Source organism: Macaca thibetana, chromosome 10 (genome assembly GCF_024542745.1).
Source record: "Macaca thibetana thibetana isolate TM-01 chromosome 10, ASM2454274v1, whole genome shotgun sequence".
Taxonomy (NCBI): Eukaryota; Metazoa; Chordata; class Mammalia; order Primates; family Cercopithecidae; genus Macaca; species Macaca thibetana.
The window spans coordinates 33734036-33755520 of record NC_065587.1 but is presented as its reverse complement, the minus strand read 5'-3'; the positions used below and the strand labels follow the sequence as shown (position 1 = coordinate 33755520).

The following is a 21485-nucleotide window of genomic DNA, read 5'->3' as shown; positions in this document are numbered from 1 at the left end:
CATTTTCATAACCTGGAATGTTTTTTCATTATAGCAATCAGTTTTCTGGTAACCACATTTTCCCTAAATGTCATCGTCAAATAATCCAGTCTGAGAGCTGACAGTTATGTCTAGCTTTTAGCAGGTATAAACACATTATAATACATAGCTTTGTACAAAATTCACCAGGTTCCTGAAAGTGCTTCACTCAGTCAAAAGATATGCCCATTTAAGATCTTCGTTTTAAGCAAGGCTTGAAGGTCTTTGCCAGGCTCCCCGTTGCAGAGGTGGTTGTGTTTTAGCCTTAGATGATCAGTGCATGAGATTGTCTGCTTGCATGATCCTTGTGAGCCCTCTGTAAACAGACTAGTAGGTACTGGCAGCACAAACACTCACCAGGTCTCTTAGAGCTCACCATTCTGACAGGGAGGTCCACTAATGATTACAGTACTGATTATATAGTTGCCAGTTATGTAATTACAATAGTAAGTGCTTAGAAATAAAAATACAACATATTAACAGAGCGTGTAACCTGGGGTAAGAAAGTGATTTGTGAACTGAGCCTTCATATATGGGCTGTTTTCTGTCATAGGATATTCCTCGATGGCAGAGTTCATCCCTCTAATTTGTCCTTCTGTTTAAAATTGGTCTTAACTAATTCTGCTTGTTTGTTCTTCCAGATGGTGGTTACAAAGTTATGTCATGTTCTTTAAGAAATCCCCTTATCTAATCATTCTAACTAGAATCAAATAAACTTCTGAAGAAATTTGGGCAAAATTGACATCTCTGCAGTATGGTCTTTTTTTTTTTTTGGACAGGATCTTGCTCTTTCACCCAGGCTGGAGTACAGTGGCAGGATCCTGTCTCACTGTAGCCTCGACCTCCTGGGCTCTAGCAGTCCTCCCACTTCAGCCTCCTGAGTAGCTCAGTACAGGACCGCGCCACCATTCCCAGCTGATTTTTAACAAATTTTTGTAGAGACAAAGTCTGTGTTCCCCTGGCTGGTCTTGAACTCCTGGTCTCAAGTGATCCTGCTGCCTTGGCCTCTCAAAGTGCTGGAATTACAGGTGTGAGCCACTGTGCCTTGCCCCTACCAGTATTTATTAAATAATAGAATACCGTATCCCTATATCTGTCTTTAATTTGCTCAGTTTATTGACCTTGGTTTTTTTCTTAATATTCTTTTGACTTTCTAGGATTGTTATCTGTCTCTCTTTTCAGTGTTAATGTTCCTGTCTACTTCAGGCTGTATTAGTTATCCACTGTTAAGTAACAAATTACCCTAAAGCTTAGCAACTTAAAACTACAAAAATTTGTAATCTTACAATTTCTATGGGTCAGGAACCTAGGCAAACCACAACTGGGTGTGTTTAGCTCAAGACAGTTTACAGGGCTATGATCAAGGTACCAGGTGACAGCAGTCATCTTGAAACTTATTACTCATGTATAATATGCACACACACACACACACACACATACACACAGAACAGTGCTCATTTCCTAGTTCTACAGCTCAGTGAATTTTCACAAACTGAACACACCTGTGTAACGGAGAACCTGGACAGGAAAGAACACTACAGTCTATTTGACTTTTTTCCCTGAAGGGAATTGCCTAAAGTGATAGTTACGCTGTCCAGCCAGTGAGCTCCCACACGCAGCTACTGTGAACGGACACTCATTCTCGCCTGCAGTTCTACTTTGATCTCATTCTAAAGAAAGAGAAATTTGGATCAGTAAATGTTTACCTGTTATGCCTCCAAGACTAAGCTGTTATATGCCGCTAAAAAAAGTTACTTAATTTCAGCTGGGCGCGGTGGCTCACACCTATAGTCCCAGCACTTTGGGAGGCCGAGACTGACAATTCACTTGAGGTCAGGAGTTCGAGAGCAGTCTGGCCAACGTGGTAAAACCCCGTCTCTACTAAAAATACAAAAATTAGCCAGGTGTGGTGGTGCACACCTGTAGTCCCAGCTACTCAGGAGGCTGAGGCGGGAGGATTGCTTCAACCCGGGAGGCGGAGGTTGCAGTGAGCTGAGATTGCTCCGTTGCACTCCAGCCTGGGCGACAGAGAGAGACGCCATCTCAAAAAAAAAAAAAAAGGAACTTAATGTCTTTGTGCATAATTTGCCTCATCTATAAAATGGAATTAATGACAGTATTCAGTTAGGTTATTATGAGGATTAAATGAAATGATTAATGAGAGTAATCATCATGTATAGAAACACTATGCCTAGTTCCTCCAAAGGCTCAGCAGAAAACAGATTTTGACTCAGGCAACTTCCCGTATCCTTTTCCATTGTGGTTTGCATGTTTTAGAACAGGGGCCAGCAAATGTTTTCTGTAAAGGGCCAGATAGTCAATACTGGCGTGCATCACGTAATGTCATTTTGTTCAGTGGCAGACCTCATATACGACAGTGGTCACACGAGGTTGTGATAGAGATGAATATTTTTGTCCCCTAGAGAGGTGGTTGCCCTTGTAACATGGTTGCACATGCATTACTCACATGGTTGTGATGCTGGTGTAAACAAACCTAGTGTATTACCAGTCACATAAAGATGTAGCACATACAGTCATGTACACTACGTCATACTTGACAGTAAACAACTCTTACTGGTTTCTGTATTTACTATGCCGTACTTTTAATCATTATTTTAGATTGTATTCCTTCTAGTTTCGTTTAGTTTTTTTAAGACAGGATCTCACTCTGGCACCCAGGCTGGAATGTAGTGGTGTAGCCTTGACTCCCTGTAACCTCCACCTCCTGGGTTCAAATGATCCTCCCACTTCAGCCTCACAAGTAGCTGGGATTCCAGGCGTGTACCACCAGGCCCATCTAATTTCTTTATTTTGGGGTAGAGATAAGGTTTCACCATGTTGGCCAGGATGGTTTTGAACTCCTGACCACAAGTGATCTGCCTGCCTCAGCCTCCCAAAGTGCTTAGATTACACGTGTGAGCCACCAAGCCTGGCCTAGCTGTTTTGTCTATAATACACAACAGCCTCGGGCAGGTCCTTCAGAAGAGATTCCAGAAGAAGACATTGTTACAGGAGATGACAGCACCATGCATGTTACTGCCCTGAAGACGTTCCAGTGGGACAAGATGTGGAGGTGGAAGACAGTAACATTGATGATCCTGACCTTGTGTAGGCCTAGGCTGATGTGTGTGTTTTTGTCTTCATTTTGAACAAAAAAGATCAAATGTAAAAAATAAAAAATTTCAAGGATAGAAAACAGCTTATAGAATAAGGATATAAAGAAGGCTGCCACACAGTGGCTCATGCCTGTAATCCCAGCACTCTGGGAGGATAAGGTGAGAGGACGTTTTGAGGCCAGGAGGTCGAGACCAGCCTGGGCAACATAGCAAGACTCCGTCTCTACTAAAAAATAAAAATAAACGAATTAGCTGGGCAACATAACAAGACCCCGTCTCTACTAAAAAATAAAAATAAAATAATTAGCTGGACATAAGCTACTAGGGAGGCTGAGGTGGGAAGATCGGGAGTTGGAGGCTGCAGTGAGCTATGGTCCTTACTGCACTCTAGCTGGGGCTACAGAGCAGAAAAAAAAAGAAAAAATATTTTTATGTGGCTCTAAAAAATGTTTTAGGCTGTTATTACAAAAGAATCAAAAAGTTAAAAGTTGGTCGGGTGTGGTGGCTCACGCCTGTAATCCCAGCACTTTGGGAGGCCGAGACGGGCGGATCACGAGGTCAGGAAATCGAGACCATCCTGGCTAACACGGTGAAACCCCGTCTCTACTAAAAAATACAAAAAACTAGCTGGGCGAGGTGGTGGGCACCTGTAGTCCCAGCTACTCGGGAGACTGAGGCAGGAGAATGGCGTGAACCTGGGAGGCAGAGCTTGCAGTGAGCTGAGATCCGGCCACTGCACTCCAGCCTGGGCGACAGAGCAAGACTCCGTCTCAAAAAAAAAAAAAAAAAAAAAAAAAGTTAAAAGTTTGAAATTTTTAAATGTCATAGTAAGCTAAAGATATTATTGAAGAAAAGGATTTTTTTAAAACAAACATAGTATAGCCTAAGTTTATAGCATTTAGAAAGTTTACAGTGAAGTACAGTCATGTGCCTGGCCTTCACATTCATTTACTGCTCAGTTATTGATTGACCCAGAGCAGGTTTAGTTCTGCAGGCTGCACTCATGACATGCGCTTTATACAGATGTACCATTTTTAAAATCTTTTGTACCATGTCCTTGCTGTACCTCTTCTGTGTTTAGATGTGTCTGGATCCACAAATCCTTAACATTCTGTTACTGTGGCTTACCGTATTCAATACAGTCAGCTGCAGTATCGGGGTGTAACCTAGGAGCAGTGGGCTGTGCCGTATAGTCTAGGTGTGGTAGACTGTACCATCTAGGTGTATGTCAGTACACTATGATGTTTCCACAGCAACAAAATCACCTAACCATGCATTTCTCAGAACATATCCCTTCTGTTAAGCAGTGCGTGACTATTGTAGGCCCTCACTCCCAGCAGTCTCACTCTGTTCCCCAGGCTGGAGTGCACTGGGCCAGTTGTAACTCACTGCAGCCTCGAATGTCTAGATTCAAGCAGTCCTCCTCCCTCAGCCTCCTGAGTAACTAGTATTCCAGGCGCACACCCACCTTGTATTTTAGGCTCTGTGTTGCAGCTACCCAGCTCTGTCACTATGAAAGCAGCCATAGGCGATACAGAAAAACCAATAGTGACTGTGTTTTATTAGAACTTTCTAACTACTGAGGTTTGACTTTTATATCATTTTCACCTGCCAGGAAAGATTGTTTTTCTGTTTGTTTGTTTGTTTTTTCCCCAACCTTTAAAAAATATAAAAAGCATAATTATAGGCTCTTTTTTGTTTGTTTGTTTTGTTTTTAAAGGGGGTCTGGTGCAACGTCTCATGCCTGTAATCCCAGCACTTTGGGAGGCCGAGGTGGGCAGATCACTTGAGGTCAGGAGTTCGAGACCACGTCTCTACTAAAACTTCAAAAATTAGCCGGGTGTATTGGCACGCACCTGTAGTCTCAGCTACTCGGTAGACTGAGGCATGAGAATTGCTTGAACCCGGAAGGCGGAGGTTGCAGTGAGCCGAGATCACACCATGACACTCCAGCCTCTGTGACAAAATGAAAGTGTGTCTCAACAAAAAAGGACATCAGGCCAGATTTGGCCCTCGGGCTATAATTTTCCAACTCCTGTATTTAGGAATCTAGTTACTATTCCAGTTCCACTGACTCAATCTAATCTTTAAAACTGAAATACGGAGGCCACATTTCCTTTCAACTGTACTGTCCAGCCTGAGGTTTTTGTACTTAGAGGATAGCATAACACTGTCTACTCATGGAAATGATACTAGCCAGCATGTTCTGTGTCCTGGACGCTGCCAACTGCTTCTCAAGAACACTCACTTAATCCTTCCGACAGCCCTCTCACAGAAAGTTCTCTCCCATCCTTCCGTCAAGGATGAGGAATTTGAGGCACAGAGAGGTTAAATAAATTGCCCAAGGTTACACAGCCAGTAATTGAGACGGTACAGATCTGTCTCCTAGACCTCCAACTCCTAACTGTAGCCCCATGCTATAAATGAGAAATATAGAAGAAAAGTGGTAAGTAAAGTGGTTTTCCTTGAACACAGGATTTTTTTTTTTTTTTTTGAGACGGAGTCTGGCTCTGTCGCCCAGGCTGGAGTGCAGTGGCCGGATCTCAGCTCGCTGCAAGCTCCGCCTCCTGGGTTTACGCCATTCTCCTGCCTCAGCCTCCCGAGTAGCTGAGACTACAAGCACCCGCCACCTCGCCTGGCTAGTTTTTTGTGTTTTTTAGTAGAGACGGGGTTTCACCGTGTTAGCCAGGATGGTCTCGATCTCCTGACCTCGTGATTCGCCCATCTCGGCCTCCCAGAGTGCTGGGATTACAGGCTTGAGCCACCGCGCCTGGCCGAACACAGGATTTTTAACTCTTTGGGCACACTAAGGAAGCCTGTGAACCCCATCTAAAAACAATGTTTTGAAATCATAAAATAAGATTACACCCAAACCCAATTATACTGAAAAATAGTAAAGTATTGGCCGGGTGTGGTGGCTCACGCCTGTAATCTCAACACTTTTGGGAGGCTGAGGCAGGCCACTCACTTGAGCTCAGGAGTTCGAGACCAGCCTGGGCAACATGGTGAAACCCCGGCTCTACAAAAAGTATTATACAAAAATTAGTGGGGTACAGTGGCACACACCTATAGTCCCAGGTACTCGGGAGGCTGAGGCAGGAGAATCGATTGAACCCAGGAGGCGGAGGTTGCAGTGGAGATCGTGCCACTGCACTCCATCCTGGGTAGCAGAGTGAGACCCTGTCTCCAAAAAAATATATATATATATTGAAGAATGAAATTTTTTGATATAGTTAGTGTTTTATTCATCTAACAGCAGAGCTCATTTCCCAAAATGACTGTCTTCAGGTATCAGTGAGCATAAGTGCTATTTGGAAATACCTGCAGTATCTATATGATTTCAGTAGAAATCAGATATTTCTGTGGACCTCTGCTTTAAAACGTGGGTTTTGTTTGTTTTTGTTTTGAAGACGAGATCTCACTCTTTCGCGCAGTCTTGAGTGCTGTGGCGCAGTCATAGCTGACTGCAGCCTCCAAATCCTGGGCTCAAGCCGTCCTCTCACCTCAGCCTCCTGAGTTGCTGGGATGACAGGCAGGCACCACCGTGCCCATCTGAAAGGGTTTTTAAATCCTAGATCAATCTGCAGTTCATAGTCAACAACTTAGACATAAAAGGAACCTCATCATCGAGTACAGTTTATTTGTTTACCTGAGGAAACGAAGGCAAAACAAAACTGGTATAAGCCTGAGAGACACTGAGAATAAAGTCTCAATTCAAATGATTTTCAGGAATTTGTTCATTTTGTTGCCAAAATAAAGTGGTATTTTACTGGGTGTGGGGCATGGCAGCTGGACTCCAAGGTGGCCCCCATGATGCTGGGAGCCCGGTGTTCCCGTATGAGACACGGCACTGGGGGCATGTCAGGCACATGCTCGTGTTCACTGTCACACTCTGGAGGCGCCCCTTGTGGCTTGGATGAAGCAACAGCTGCTGGGAAAGCCCACGTGGCTGGGAACACGGGTGGCCCTGAGGAGCTGAGGGCAGGCCTTACCACAGCTGTGCATTCTCCCAGGAAAAACTAGGCCGTAAGAAAGAATGTTAGGCAAATAATGCGAGTCACAGAAGCATACACACCAGTGACGTATTCTTTTAAGTGAAAGGCAAGGAGAACCAAATAAGGATACATATATGTGGAAAACACAAAGATCAAGAGAAAACTTGTCGCAATTCAGGAGTTATTAGACCTAGTAAGCAGGAAGAAGACAGAAGGTATGAATAAGCACAAGGTAACCTGGAAGGTGGTGGTTGTCCAACCTTACAGCACAATCACCCGACGGTGGTTAAAACACAAATCACTGGGCCGCAGCCGCATTTAATTCCGTAGGCTTGGGTGGGGCCTGGGAATTTGCATTCTGTGCAAGTTCTGGGTGGTGCTGATGCTGCACGCTGCTGGCCCAGGACTTCGCTGGAAGGTCACTCATCGAAGGCATTCCTCACATTCTGGTTTTCAGCTCGATGGTGAAAACTGGATTCTTCATTTCTGACCAGTCTTTGCCTTTCTCTTTCAACATAAAACTTAAGCAGAGTTTTGATTTGATACTAACATATTCTTTGCAACACTACATACTTTTTCTTCTGTATTATCCGTGGAATTGCAAATCTGGTCAGTGAGTTTTACGGTCCTGTGTCAATAAAAAATAGGAATTTAATGGCTCTTTCAGCACCTTTGTTTCCCATTGGGAAGCAGCCTGGCAAAGTGAGCGCTGGGTGGAAAATAGGAACTTCCGGTTTGCTCTTCGCTGTCAAAGTAAAGCTGCAGTTGAATCAAACTGTTTTGAGCTTACGGTTTAAACAGCGTAAAAATATGTTTCATTAAATACTCATGATGATGATACTTACTGCTAAAATGTTTTTCCTTTCGTCAGTACGTCTTTAGTAGAGTGCTCCTTATAGAACGCAAACTGATTTGTGCTTCAGTATGGTCTTCCCACACTGTCCTGTGGCTTACACTCTTAAACCGTAATTCATCAACATTGTATATTCAGTTTTTCTTTTTTTCTTTTCTTTTCTTTTCTTTTTTTTTTTTTTTTTTTTTTTTTTTTTTTTTTTTTTTTGAGAGAAGTCTTGCTCTTGTCTCCCAGGTTTGAGTGCAATGGCTTGATCTCAACTCACTGCAACCCCCACCTCCTGGGTTCAAATGATTCTCCTGCCTCTGCCTCTACTTCCAAGTAGCTGGGATTAAGGTGGACATCAACACGCCTCGCAAATTGTTGTATTTTTTAGTAGACACCGGGTTTCACCATGTTGGCCAGGCTGTTCTCAAACTCCTGACCTCAAGTGATCCGCCCGCCTTGGCCTGTGCTGGGATTACAGGTGTGAGCCACTGCACCTGGCCTCATTTAATTTTAAATCTAGCGTTGCATAATAGATTCCCTAGTTTAGGTCACTTATAAATAAACATTTGGTGTTTGGGGTTCTCTTTACAGAAATATCTGTCATCTTTTTAGAAATCGCAATACTTCTGTTAAGTATGTTCATCGTGTCTTTATTAAAATAGGCCAGTGTTTTGTGACAAATGAGTGCACCACATAGTCTCCTATGAAGGAAATAGACATTTCTGTCTTCCCAGAAAATTTCCTTTGTAGTCAGTCTTCCCTATACCTACACTGTACACCTGGCAACCACTGACGTCATTTTTATCGCGATAGTTGGAGCCTAACCTGTTCTAGAACTGTATGAATGGGATCACACAGTATGAAATGAACTCTCACCAGCTTCTTTCATTAACATAATGTGTGTATGATACTCATCCATGCCGTTGTTTGTATCAGTGGTTTATTCCTTTGAGGTGAGTGGGGGATTAAATTGTATCTAGTGAAAAATATATCACAATTTATTTAATCTGTTCTTGTGATGAAAACTTAGGTTGCTTCCAGTTTGAGGCTATTATGAATGAAGCTGCTGTGAACATTTGCATACAAATGGTTGTGTGCACTTACTTTCATTTCTCCTGGGAATTGCTGTGGGGGTCACAGAGTAAAAGTATGTTTGACTTAAACTGTGAAATTATTTTCCAAACACTTGGCAACATTTATATTTCCACTAGCAATATCCGAACAGTCCCGTTGCTTCATATCTTTTTTAATTTTTATGTATTTATTTTTGAGAGAGAGTTTCGCTCTTGTTGCCCAGGCTGGAGTGCAGCGGTGCTATCTCTGCTCACTGCAACCTCCGCCTCAAGTGATTCTCCTGCCTCAGCCTTCCAAGTAGCTGGGATTACAGGCATGCGCCAGCTAATTTTCTGTATTTAGTAGAGACGAGTTTCACCATGTTAATCAAGCTGGCCTTGAACTCCTGACCTCAGGTGATCCACCCACCTCGCCCTCTCAAAGTACTGGGATTACAGGCATGAGCCCCCTCACCAGGCCCAGTTGCTTCCTGTCTTTGCCAACATCTGCTGTTTTTAGTTTTACTAATCCTATTGTGTTTAAAGTGGCAGCTCATTGTGGGTTTAATTTCCATTTCCCCAATGACTAGTAATGTGGAGTGGTTATTCACGTGCTTACCATACATTTGTATATGTCTTTTTTGGTGAAATATTTGGCCAAGTGTTTTACTTCTTTTAAATTAGGGATGTTTATTTTATTTATTTATTGACTTTTTTGAGACAGAGTTCCCACTCTGTCACCCAGGCTGGAGTGCAGTGATATGATCATAGCTCACTGCAGCCTTGACCTCCTGGGCTCAAACAACCCTCCAGCTTCAGCCTCCTGAGTAGCTGGGACTATAGATATGTGCCACCACACCCTGCTTATTTAAAGCAAATTTTTTGTAGAGACGGGTCTTGATATGTTGCCCAGGCTAGTCTTGAACTCCTGGCCTCAAGTTGCCCTCCAGCCTCAGCCTCCCAAAGTGCTGGAATTACAGGCATTATCAACTTTTTTAATGTTTACTAAGGAACTGTTTTATATTATTAATTTTCTTTACTCTTTGCTGTTTTATTTTATTGATTTCTCTTTTTTATTTCTTCTATTTACTTTGGCTTTAGCTTGCTCTTTTTTTTTTTTTTTTTTTTTTTTTTTGCTTCTTTAGAGTACTGTTTTTAAACCTTTTTTTTCAAATAACAGGCATTTAAAGCTATAAATTTACCCTAAAAAAACTTTTCAATTTCCTTCTAACCCATGGTTGGCTGCATCCTGCGAATTTTGATGTTTATATTATCATTTAAAACATGTTCTCCTTTATTTCTTCTGTGATCCAAAAGTGTATTATTTAAATTAGTGATGTAGTATGTTAGTGGTAATACTGTTGAGATCCGTTCCTTACTGTTTGTGTATGTGTGTGTTTGGTCTGTTAATGAGAAGCCAGTGTTAAAATCTCTCTGATTGTGAATCTGTTTCTCCCGTTAGTTGTGGCCGTTTTGTCTCAGGGTTGTGGTGTCCTGTTACTAGATGTGTAGCAGTAGCTTTGTTATGTAGTCCTGAGAAGTTGTTGCATTTCTTCTTATGTGACACTCTGTCTCCACATCTGCTTTGTCTCATGTTAATCCTCAGCTTTCTCATGCTCACTCTGCCTGGTAAGATCATTTTCTGTCTTTTTAATCTATTTATTTATTTATCTATCTATCTATTTATTGAGATGGTGTCTCGCTCTGTTGCCCAGACTGGAGTGCAATGGTATGATCTCAGCTCACTGCAACCTCCACCTCCCAGGTTCAAGTGATTCTCCTGCCTTAGCCTCCCGAGTAGCTGGGATTACAGGTGACTGCCACTATGCCTGGCCAATTTTTTTTTTTTCTTGTAGTCTTAGTAGAGACAGGGTTTCACCATATTGGCCAGGCTGGTCTCAAACTCCTGACGTCGTGATCTGTCTTCCTCAACCTCCCGAAGTGCTGAGATTACAGGCATGAGCCACCACGCCGGGCCTCCTTACGTTTTTTTAAGTGTACAATTCATTGGTTTTTATGTATTCACAAAATTGTGCAACCATCACCACTATCTAATTGCAGAATACTTCCATTACCCTACAGCAGGCACTTTGTACCCATTAGCAATCATTCCCTATTTCTCCCCACCCCAGTTCCCAGCATCACTGTTCTCCCCTCTGTCTCCACAGGTTTCAGTGTTGTAGGCCCATCTTGTGATGAGCCATACGGGAAGTGTCCTTTTTATGTGGCTTTTTTCACTTAGAGTTATTTTTTAAGTTTTAACCATGTTGTAGCATGAACCAGTACTTCATTCCTATCTCGGCTCACTGCAAGCTCCGCCTCCCGGGTTTACGCCATTCTCCTGCCTCAGCCTCCCGAGTAGCTGGGACTACAGGCGCCCGCCACCTCGCCCGGCTAATTTTTTTGTATTTTTAGTAGAGACGGGATTTCACCATGTTAGCCAGGATGGTCTCGATCTCCTGACCTCGTGATCCGCCCGTCTCGGCCTCCCAAAGTGCTGAGATTACAGGCTTCAGCCACCGCGCCCGGCCACTTCATTCCTTTTTATGGTCAAATACTACTTCATTGTGTGGTACACACTTTTTCTTCAGTTCATGGACATGTACGCAGGTTTTACCTTTTGGCTCTTACAAATTCTGCCGCTTTGAACATTTGTGTGCAAGTTTTTGTGTGGATGTGTGTTTTCCTTTCTCTGGGGTGTACGTCTAGGAGTTGGAGTGGCTGGACTGGTTGGTAGTTCAGTGCAACTTGGCGAAACTTCTGCAGCAGCTGCGCCACTTAGCCTTCCCACCAGCCGTGTGTGAGTGAGGACTCCGTGTCTCTGCATCCTGGTCGGCACTTGTCACTCTATGTTTCTTGACGTCCACCGTTATAGTGGACATGAGGTGGTACCTCATTGTGGTTTTGGCATGCATTTCCCAAGTGGCTAAGGTTGAGAAACTTCTCCGCTGCTTTCTGCTTTTTGTTCCTTTGTTGGTCCTTCAATGCTTTCTTTTAGGCACATGAACTTTTTTTAAGTGTGTCACTTTATTTCCACTCTTGGCTTCTTATTCACGTGTGTGTGTGTGTGTGTGTGTGTGTGTGTATTTAGCAGTTGTAGAGCAAACAATATATATCCTTAAATTATCCAGAGCTATTCAGAATTTTTATTGTACCTCTTCATGCCTTATACATGATACTTAAGACTTCTCACTTCATCTGTACAGTATTTAGGTTCCATAAAAAAAATAGCCTTTATCATTTTAAAGATAAATTTGGGGTTTATTCACTTTCTTGGTTACCCAGCATAAACATTCATAAACACATGTAAGAATGTGTATTATATACATGTTTCTCTAGGCTAAGATAATGTTTTGCATAGATTTTGACTTAACCGTATTTTCCTTTAATTTGAAATAGCCATGATTTTAACTTACGTTGGCTCTCGTGTTGATTTTAGTATGTTGAATATAGTAGCTATTCTACAGCCCTAGGGAAGAAGTAGTATTATTTTAATTATTTTGCCCTGGTGATGAATGCATCAGTTGATGTGTTCATCTACCTTCCCTTCTTTTCTTTTCTTTTTTTCTTTTTTCTTTTTTTTTTTGAGACAGAGTCTGGCTCTGTTGCCCAGACTGGAGTGCAGTGGCTCGATCTCCACTCACTGCAAGCTCTGCCTCCCGGGTTCATGCCATTCTCCTGCCTCAGCCTCCCGAGTAGCTGGGACTACAGGCACCTGCCACCACGCCCGGCTAATTTTTTTTTTTTTTTTTTTTTTTTTTTTTGCATTTTTAGTAGAGATGGGGTTTTACCATTTAGTAGAGATGGGGTTTTACCATGTTAGCCAGGATGGTCTCGATCTCCTGACCTCGTGATCTGCCCATCTTGGCCTCCCAAAGTGCTGGGATTACAGGCATGAGCCATTGCGCCCGGCCTTGGCCTGGTCTTCTTATAAGCTTCGAGAAGAAATGCTTTATCAAGTATTCGTACAGAATCTTTTACTTGCAGCTTTACTACTAGAACTAGAATATTTATCTCAATCCAGTCCTCATGTCATATGTGGCCTGTGTGTACATGTATTTCATTTGCTTCACAAATTGTAGCAAGTAGGAGAACACAGTTTGATTTTTCATCTTACCTCCATTCTGGGAAGTCTGGTGCCATACCCTTATTGCTCCCCTGTAGAGAGACCACGGCTGCCCTTTCATGTCCCTAACACGTGCCTCAAACAACTTAAGGGCCTTCTTCTTGTGATCTCCCTAAACAGGGTACAGATATTAAAAATGTGTGGTCCTACACAGTGAGGAATTCTGCCAGTTCCAGCCGGCAGAGGCTTATGCTGGAACACTTGAATCAGGTCGTGCCATCCTTGGTCTCAGCAGCAGAAGCACGTTCTGTCTGGAGCAAGCTGAGAAATTCTCTGCTGGGCCTCTAAGAAATGGCTAACTTTAAGGGTTTGGAAAGGTTGTTGACTCATTCTTATTTTCACTCTCTCTTACTCTCTCGTGCATAGGGGGAAAAGAAAAGAGGTAATTAAGAGCCAGTCTCATCTCTTCCGTCACAGGAGGCTGAATAATAGCCAGTGGTCTTTACTGCTGTTTTGTAGGATGGAAAATGAATGCGAAAACGGGTCATTTAATAGTATTTGGAGCTTTTCCTAGACAAGAAATAAAATAGACCTTGTTGTTCTGAGAAATTCTGTTTGATTTGATCTTTGCATTACTATATTTAAATGAAACTTTTTATTATAGTTCAAGATAATTTCAGAATGATGAGAGTTACTAAGTCATTAAGAGGCAATTGCACTGAGATGAATGGATGAGTAAGTGAATGAATGTTCCAGGTAGTCTAAACTTGAAAAGCTTAAAAATATGTACACATTAGTTTTTAGCAGCACAGTGCCACTGTTCTCTTTTTCCTTTTATTTTATTTTTGAGACAGAGTCTTGCTCTGTCGCCCAGGCTGGAGTGCAGTGGTGCAGTCTTAGCTCACTGCAACCTCCTCCTCCCGAGTACAAGTGATTCTCCGGCCTCAGCCTCCTGAGTAGCTGGGATTACAGGTGCGTACCACCATGCCTGACTAATTTTCATATTTTTGGTAGAGACAGTCTTTGAAACTATGTTGGGCAGGCTGGTCTCAACTCCTGCCCTCAAGTGATCTGCCCATCTTGGCCTCCCAAAGTGCTGGGATTACAGGCGTGAGCTACTGTGCCCGGCCTCTTTTTCCTTTAAGTAGTAAAACCTGGAAGTACATGCAAAATTGTGTGCTCATTTTTCTGGGGGAGAAAGTATGTGGTCTTCATCAAATTCCTAAGTGTTTTCTGTCCTGTAGAAGATGAAGAACCACTAAATCAAAAGAATTAGCCTGATTTTCAGCTTCCCGAAGCCTTTTTATTTCAAATCACCCTTAGCCAGTACCTTTGCCTTCAAGAGCTTTTTCCCCATTCACTTTCGGATGTTTAAAAGGAGATGTGGATTTCTAGGAGAAGGTTGATCTACATACAAGGAAATGGAATTGTCTTGGATTATAGGCCCTCAGGTGTCTCCTAGGTAAGGTGGCATGGAGCTAGATGCCTTAAGAAAGCTTTTAGCAAAAGTGATATAATTTATTTATTTATTTATTTATTTTTTTGAGACGGAGTCTCGCTCTCTCGCCCAGGCTGGAGTGCAGTGGCCGGATCTCAGCTCACTGCAAGCTCCGCCTCCCGGGTTCACGCCATTCTCCTGCCTCAGCCTCCCGAGAAGTTGGGACTACAGGCGCCTGCCACCTCGCCCGGCTAGTTTTTTGTATTTTTTAGTAGAGACGGGGTTTCACCGTGTTAGCCAGGATGGTCTCGATCTCCTGACCTCGTGATCCACCCGTCTCGGCCTCCCAAAGTGCTGGGATTACAGGCTTGAGCCACCGCGCCCGGCCAAAAGTGATATAATTTAAACTGAGTAGGACAATAGGCCTGTTGGGAAGGAATCTCCAATATGCAATTGTTTGAAACAAGTAAGGGCTTCCAGAGAGATTGGAGGCTAAAGGAGCAGCACTGTGGATGCACACGCAGTGTCTGTTGGGCTGGTATGCCTGTACTTTGTCAGCCTCACATTGGAGTAACAAAGCTCTCGCTCCCTGGCCCAGCATCTTCTGTACATCCTCAAGTGAAGCTGCTGTTCCGGTGAAATGATGCAGATTTCAGATTCTATGTTTTGTTTTATTGCAGGAAAAAACAGACTTTAGTGTTTGTGGAACTTGGTGTACACTAGAAATTCTCGAAAGCATGCGGTAGATAGAGATTTATTGCCAAAGGATAATTGTCTTCTTCACACTTCTGGCTATTAAAAAAGCAGTTTTTTAAAAAAAACTTTTTCATTTTCTTTTTTTTTTTTTTTTTTTTTTGGAGATGGCGTTTCTTGTTGCCCAGGCTGGAGTGCGATGGCGTGATTTTGGCTCACCACAGCCTCTGCCTCCCGGGTTCAAGCGATTCTCCTTTCTCAGCCTTCCCGAGTACCTGGGATTACAGGGATGTGCCACCACAACCAGCTAATTTTGTATTTTTGATAGAGACGGAGTTTCTCCCATGTTGGCCTCGCAAAGTGCTGGGATTACAGGTGTGAGCCCCCACGCCCGGCCAAACTTTTTCATTTTCAAATGCACCATTACAGTGCCGTCTCTATTTTAATGTGAGTTTGAACTACTCCTTGCCCGGCTCCTCACTCCGGAAGGGATGACAGCAACTTCACAAACAATGGAGAGGGGCGGCCAGTCCAAACCCTGCAAGGTTCAAGCACTTGTTATTGGCCGGTGCTTGTGTGCTGAGTGTGAATGCTGCAGTCCAGTGAAATTTGTGAGAGCCCTGATTGCTAGAACTATTATGCTGCATTTTGATAAAGCTGCCATACTCACATTTTCCCCAGTGAGATAGTAATAGTAGGGGAAAGATGTTTCTTCCCTCTTTGAAAAAGCAAACTGTTTCATTTCTTATTTGCCTAAGCCTTCTTAATGTTTTCCACAAATATTTCCTTTCACTTTGCTGCAAATATTATAACTATCATAGATTATAAGTCAACATGGTATATGCCTAATTTTAAAATGATATCAATAACTTCTTTAGGCCTCTTTGCTTATTAATAAGAAAAAAAAATTCACATCAAGCATGAGGTAATTTAGATCTTGTTTCTTAATAGTTGAGATGTAAAATAACCATCTAACAAACAGCTCGTTATTACTGCAAGGCACATTTAGGTACTAATCAAAATACATGGCTGGGTGCAGTGGCTCGTACCTGTAATCCCAGCACTCTGGGAGGCTGAGGCAAGCGGATCACCTGAGGTCAGGAGTTCAAGACTAGCCTGGCCAAATTGGTGAAACCCTGTCACTACTAAAAATACAAAAATTAGCCGGGCATGGTGGTGGGCACCTGTAATCCCAGCTACTCGGGAGGCTGAGGCAGGAGAATCACTTGCACTCGGGAAGCAGAGGTTGTATTGAGCCAAGATCACGCCATTGCACTCCAGCCTGGGCTACAAGAGCAAAACTCCATTTAAAAGAAAAAGCCAGACATGGCCAAAATCCTGTAATCCCAGCAGTTTGGGAGGCCGATGCAGGCAGATCATGAGGTCAGGAGATCAAGACCATCCTGGCTAACATAGTGAAACCCCATCTCTACTAAAAATACAAAAAATTAGCTGGGTGTGGTGGCGGTCGCCTGTAGTCCCAGCTACTTGGGAGGCTGAGGCAGGAGAATGGCGTGAACCTGGGAAGTGGAGCTCGTAGTGAGCTGAGATCATGCCACTGCGCTCCAGCCTGGGCGACAGAGCAAGACTCCATCTCAAAAAAAAAAAAAAAAAATGCATTTGCACCTGGATGTGGTAAGATGCACTTGTAGTCCAGATGCTCCGGAGACCAAGGTGGAAGGATTGCTTGAGCTTAGGAGTTTGAGTCCAGCCTGGACAATATAGTGAGACCTCACATGGGAAACAATATATTTAATGCGATTATAGGATTGCCAAACTCTACTGAAGAAAAAATTTAAATTGCCATCTAGGTGTCGTAAATGTTCTCTGTAGAAAAACTATCTTCAAATTTTAATATACAGACATGGGAGGATTACTTGAACCCTGGAGTTCAAGACCAGCCTGGGCAACATGGTGAGACCCCATCTCTATGAAAAGTCAAAGAAAGGCCAGGCGCGGTGGCTCACACCTGTAATCCCAGCAGTTTGGGAGGCCGAGGCAGGCAGATCATGAGGTCAGGAGATCGAGTCCATCCTGGCTAACACGGTGAAACTCCGTCTCTACTAAAAATACAAAAAGAAATTAGCCGGGAGTGGTGGCGGGCACCTGTAGTCCCAGCTACTGGACTACTCCCAGTAGGGAGGCTGAGGCAGGAGAATGGCGGGAACCCAGGAGGCGGAACTTGCAGTGAGCTGAGATCGCGCCACTGCACTCCAGCCTGGGCAACAGAGGGAGACTCCATCTTAAAAAAAAAAAAAGAAAAAGAATCAAAGAAAAAAAAATTTAGAATGCAGTGTTTTATAGCATGACTTAAACTTCATGTATAATAGAATATAAAATTATAGTTGCATATCTGTGTAGCCATTTGTATTCTGGAGGAGTTTCCACCTTTTTATCTTAACCTGAAATATAAATTAGGTTAGGCCAACTACGAGTTTCTTTTTTTTTTTTTCTTGCCACCTATGTCGTAAACCCAACTTTGTACTGTCTGTCTGAACTGCAGAGTGTCTTCAGTTGTACACGTAGAGGGTGAGACTTTTGCCTCAGCTTCATAGCCTACACATTTGATTATGCTTTTACCCATTCCACCAAAATGTGCTGTTTGAGCTTTAAAGTCAACCTATTCTGTGAAAAACTCTCTTTATGTATTTATCTTCCTTGATAGTTGACAAAACACAGTATCCATTTAAGTAGGGTGAACCTTCATGAGGGACTTCCTATTACTGTTTTTCATTTCTGCTTTCTGTGTAAAATTTGTCAGCTGGGCCACGTGTGTCACCTCACACCTGTAATCCCAGCACTTTGGGAAGCCAAGGCGGGCGCATCATTTGAGCCTAGGAGTTTGAGAACAGCCTGGGCAACATAGGGAGACCCCTGTCTCTACAAAAAATACAAAGATTAGCTGGGTGTGGTGGTGCATGCCTGTGGTCCCAGGTACCTGGGAGGTTGAGGTGGGAGAATCTTTCGAGCCCAGGAGAACTGCAGTGAGCTGAGATCGTGCCACTGTGCTCCAGCCTGGATGACAGAGCGAGACCCTGTCTGTATAAACAAACAAACAAACAAACAAAAACCTGTCAGCTGTCAGATCATGAGTTCTCTGTCTGTCTCCTTCTCCCAACCATCCTATATGTTATATTAACGTATTTTTGTGTTTGGGGCCCTGGTCTAGGCCTCAGACATTCCACAGCTACCTAGAGGACATCATCAACTACCGCTGGGAGCTCGAGGAAGGGAAGCCCAACCCTCTGAGGGAAGCCAGTTTCCAGGACCTGCCTCTTCGCACACGGGTGGAGATCCTGCACCGCCTCTGTGATTACCGGCTGGATGCAGACGATGTCTTCGATCTTCTAAAGGTATGCTCAACTGGCGATCCTTTCCCCACAGCTATGAAAAGCCAGCAATCAGAAATGCAGTCAGAATGTAAAACCCAAAGATATCCGCCAGAGTTTGGCTTGTGGTACTAGTCTTGGTACTATTCATTGCCAGTAACACTACAGAAAACCATGATTGCTGTAGCCAAGGAGATGCAGGACGTGCGTCCCTATGGAAGCACATGATTTTGCTCTAATTTCTAGTCTGGTTTCATCTTCCTTTACGTGCACTGAGTCCCATCTGCAATAGGTACCACAGGAGAACCGTGTTTGTTCTGTCATCAGCCAAACCTGCAACTAAATTAGCCACTGAATTTTATTTCTCAAGGTGTAAACTTGATTGAATATAATTGAAATATTGACTGAAATCTCCAAGAACCTGAAACCATATATGCTAGTGAAGTTCATCCTCTACATACATCCACGTTACAAAAAATGTGTTGAAGAAGGAAGCTATGGCCATCTCTCTCCTCCCCCTTGGTGTGGTTATCTGTTTTAGAAGTATATCCTAGAGGGGCCTGGACGCTGTGGCTCATGCCTGTAATCCCAGCACTTTGGGAGGCCGAGACGGGTGGATCACGAGGTCAGGAGATCAAGACCATCCTGGCTAACACGGTGAAACCCCGCCTCTACTAAAAATTAAAAAAAATCAGCTGGGCGTGGTGGCAGGCACCTGTAGTCCCAGCTACTCGGGAGGCTGAGGCCGGAGAATGGCGTGAACCCGGGAGGCGGAGCTTGCAGTGAACCGAGATCCCACTGCTCTCCAGCCTGGGCAACAGGGCAAGACTCCATCTTTTAAAAAAAAAAAAAAAAAGAAGTATATCCTCCAGGGGAGGGTGTGAGTTACTGCTTTCACTAGTAGGGAAGTCAGTTTATAATCCTGTTCTATCATCAGTGATTAAATGTGGTAATGACTTCTCAGTTGAGCTCTGTGCATGGACATACTATAAAAAAATCATTGTGTAATTTAGCACAGTCTTTGCCAAGGACTCAAGGACTTCAGTACCAGTGGGAAGGCCAGTACAGGTCAACCCCCAAGGTAAATTGGGAGCCCTGTCGCTGGAGCTCAGCTGGAGTGAGAGGTCACGGGAGGTTATGCTGGAGCTGCCACAGAGGATCCCGTGGGGCAAAACTTGCCCCTTGCCTGATCCACCCGGTTGTACTTGTCTTTCTTTTTGTGTGTGCTCACATAAAACAACAACCGCTCCCAGCAAAATCTGTAAACTGTCCATCAGGATTGCTGTTGGATTCTCTTTTTTGTGAAAAGGGAACAATGGTGGGGATAGGGAGCATTTTAATATTTCCATCTCTTGTTCCTCAAAGTAGGTACCACCTTTCCATTGTATCCTTGTTTCTTAGGCCGATTGAAAATTACATAAGGTACTTGGGCATTTTTATTTTACTTTTTTTTTTTTTTTTTTTTGGAGACAGAGTCTGGCTCTGTCGCCGAGGCTGATATGCGGTGGCATGATCTCAGCTCACTGCAACCTCCACCTCCCAGGTTCAAGCGATTCTTCTCCCTCAGCTTCCCAAGTAGCTGGGACTACAGTCACCCGCCACTACGCCCAGCTAATTTTTTGTACTTTTAGTAGAGGCGAGGTTTCACCATGTTGGCCGAGCTGGTCTGGAACTCCTGACCTCGTGATTCGCCCTCCTCAGCCTCCCAAAGTGCTGGGATTACAGGCATGAGTCACCGCGCCCAGTGACACTTGGGCATTTTTAGATTTGAGGTATGCCTGTGTGTAAATTTGGAATCTTCATTTTCGTTTTTTCCTGGTGCATTTTGTTCCCCGTTTTCCCAAACCCCTTTTTCTTGATCTGCTTAGGGTCTGGATGCAGACAGTCTCCGTGTGGAGCCATTGGGTGAAGACAATTCTGGAGCACTCTACTGGTATTTCTATGGAACACGAATGTACAAAGAGGACCCGGTACAAGGAAAATCCAACGGAGAACTGTCTTTGAGCAGGTATGTTCTTTAATGTCAGGGCATGATAGCTACTGTATTAAAATGTCATTAAGATTAAATGCATCAGAATTCTACAGCACAATTTTTTTTTTTTCCTAATGAAGGAATTCTCTCTAAGCATGCCTGCAAAAAGATGGTAAGGAGATACTTCATACAAAAACAAAAAGGAATTAATTGTCTGCTACCAGAGGGGTTAAAGATACTTTTTTGATCTGAAGTTCTTGATAGGAGGTTTCTGAGAAATGCCACTCTTCTTACGAGCACAGGCTATTTTAATATAGCAGGTTTCTTCTCAACAGTGCAATCATTTCAGTGCAGTAGCAGTTTTCATCTTGCATCGTCAGTCCTTGAGATCTCCTTTGATCTCCTTCTTTCTACTAGAATTAATGATGTAGTTTATGAACCTTAGTATCCATCAGTGTAAGAACAGAAGGAACTTAACATGATGCCTGAAACATAAGCTTTACTAAGTAAGGAAGAGGCCGCATTTCCATAGCATCCCAAAACGATGCTAACCTCTTACTTAGGCTTTCTTATTGCTAGGAGCATGCTTACTCTTCGGAAGGTGTCAGATCTTCAGCACAGTTTAGTATTACAAAATGTTAGTTTTCCTCAGATCCATAGTCTAATAATGGAAGACTGGAAGTTACTCTTCCCTTTTCCTTTCACTGCTGCATTTAATCCTTTTTGGTCATCTCATGGCCAGAAATACTGTTTTAAAATCATATGTAGCATGCCAATCCTATGCCAGAACATTTCTATTTAATATTATTTATTAGGGAAAGTGAAGGACAAAAAAATGTCTCAAGTATTCCTGGAAAAACGGGAAAAAGGAGAGGAAGACCCCCAAAACGGAAGAAGCTGCAGGAGGAGATTCTGTTGAGGTAAGAAAATCTTGTTAGTTGTGGTCATAGACTGTGGCAGAAGGG

At 43.3% G+C, this 21485-nt stretch overlaps 1 protein-coding gene across 3 annotated transcripts in view; it reads left to right on the top strand.

Annotated features, from left to right (window-relative positions):
- Positions 1-21485, top strand: part of LOC126929592 (chromatin remodeling regulator CECR2) — a 196124-nt gene that overhangs the window by 117838 nt on the left and 56801 nt on the right. For all 3 annotated transcript variants that reach the window (XM_050746031.1, XM_050746032.1, XM_050746030.1), the window contains exons 3-5: positions 18389-18572; positions 20417-20556; positions 21336-21440. In XM_050746031.1, coding sequence (XP_050601988.1) covers positions 18389-18572; positions 20417-20556; positions 21336-21440 — 429 coding nt within the window. The remainder of the gene's footprint in view (positions 1-18388; positions 18573-20416; positions 20557-21335; positions 21441-21485) is intronic.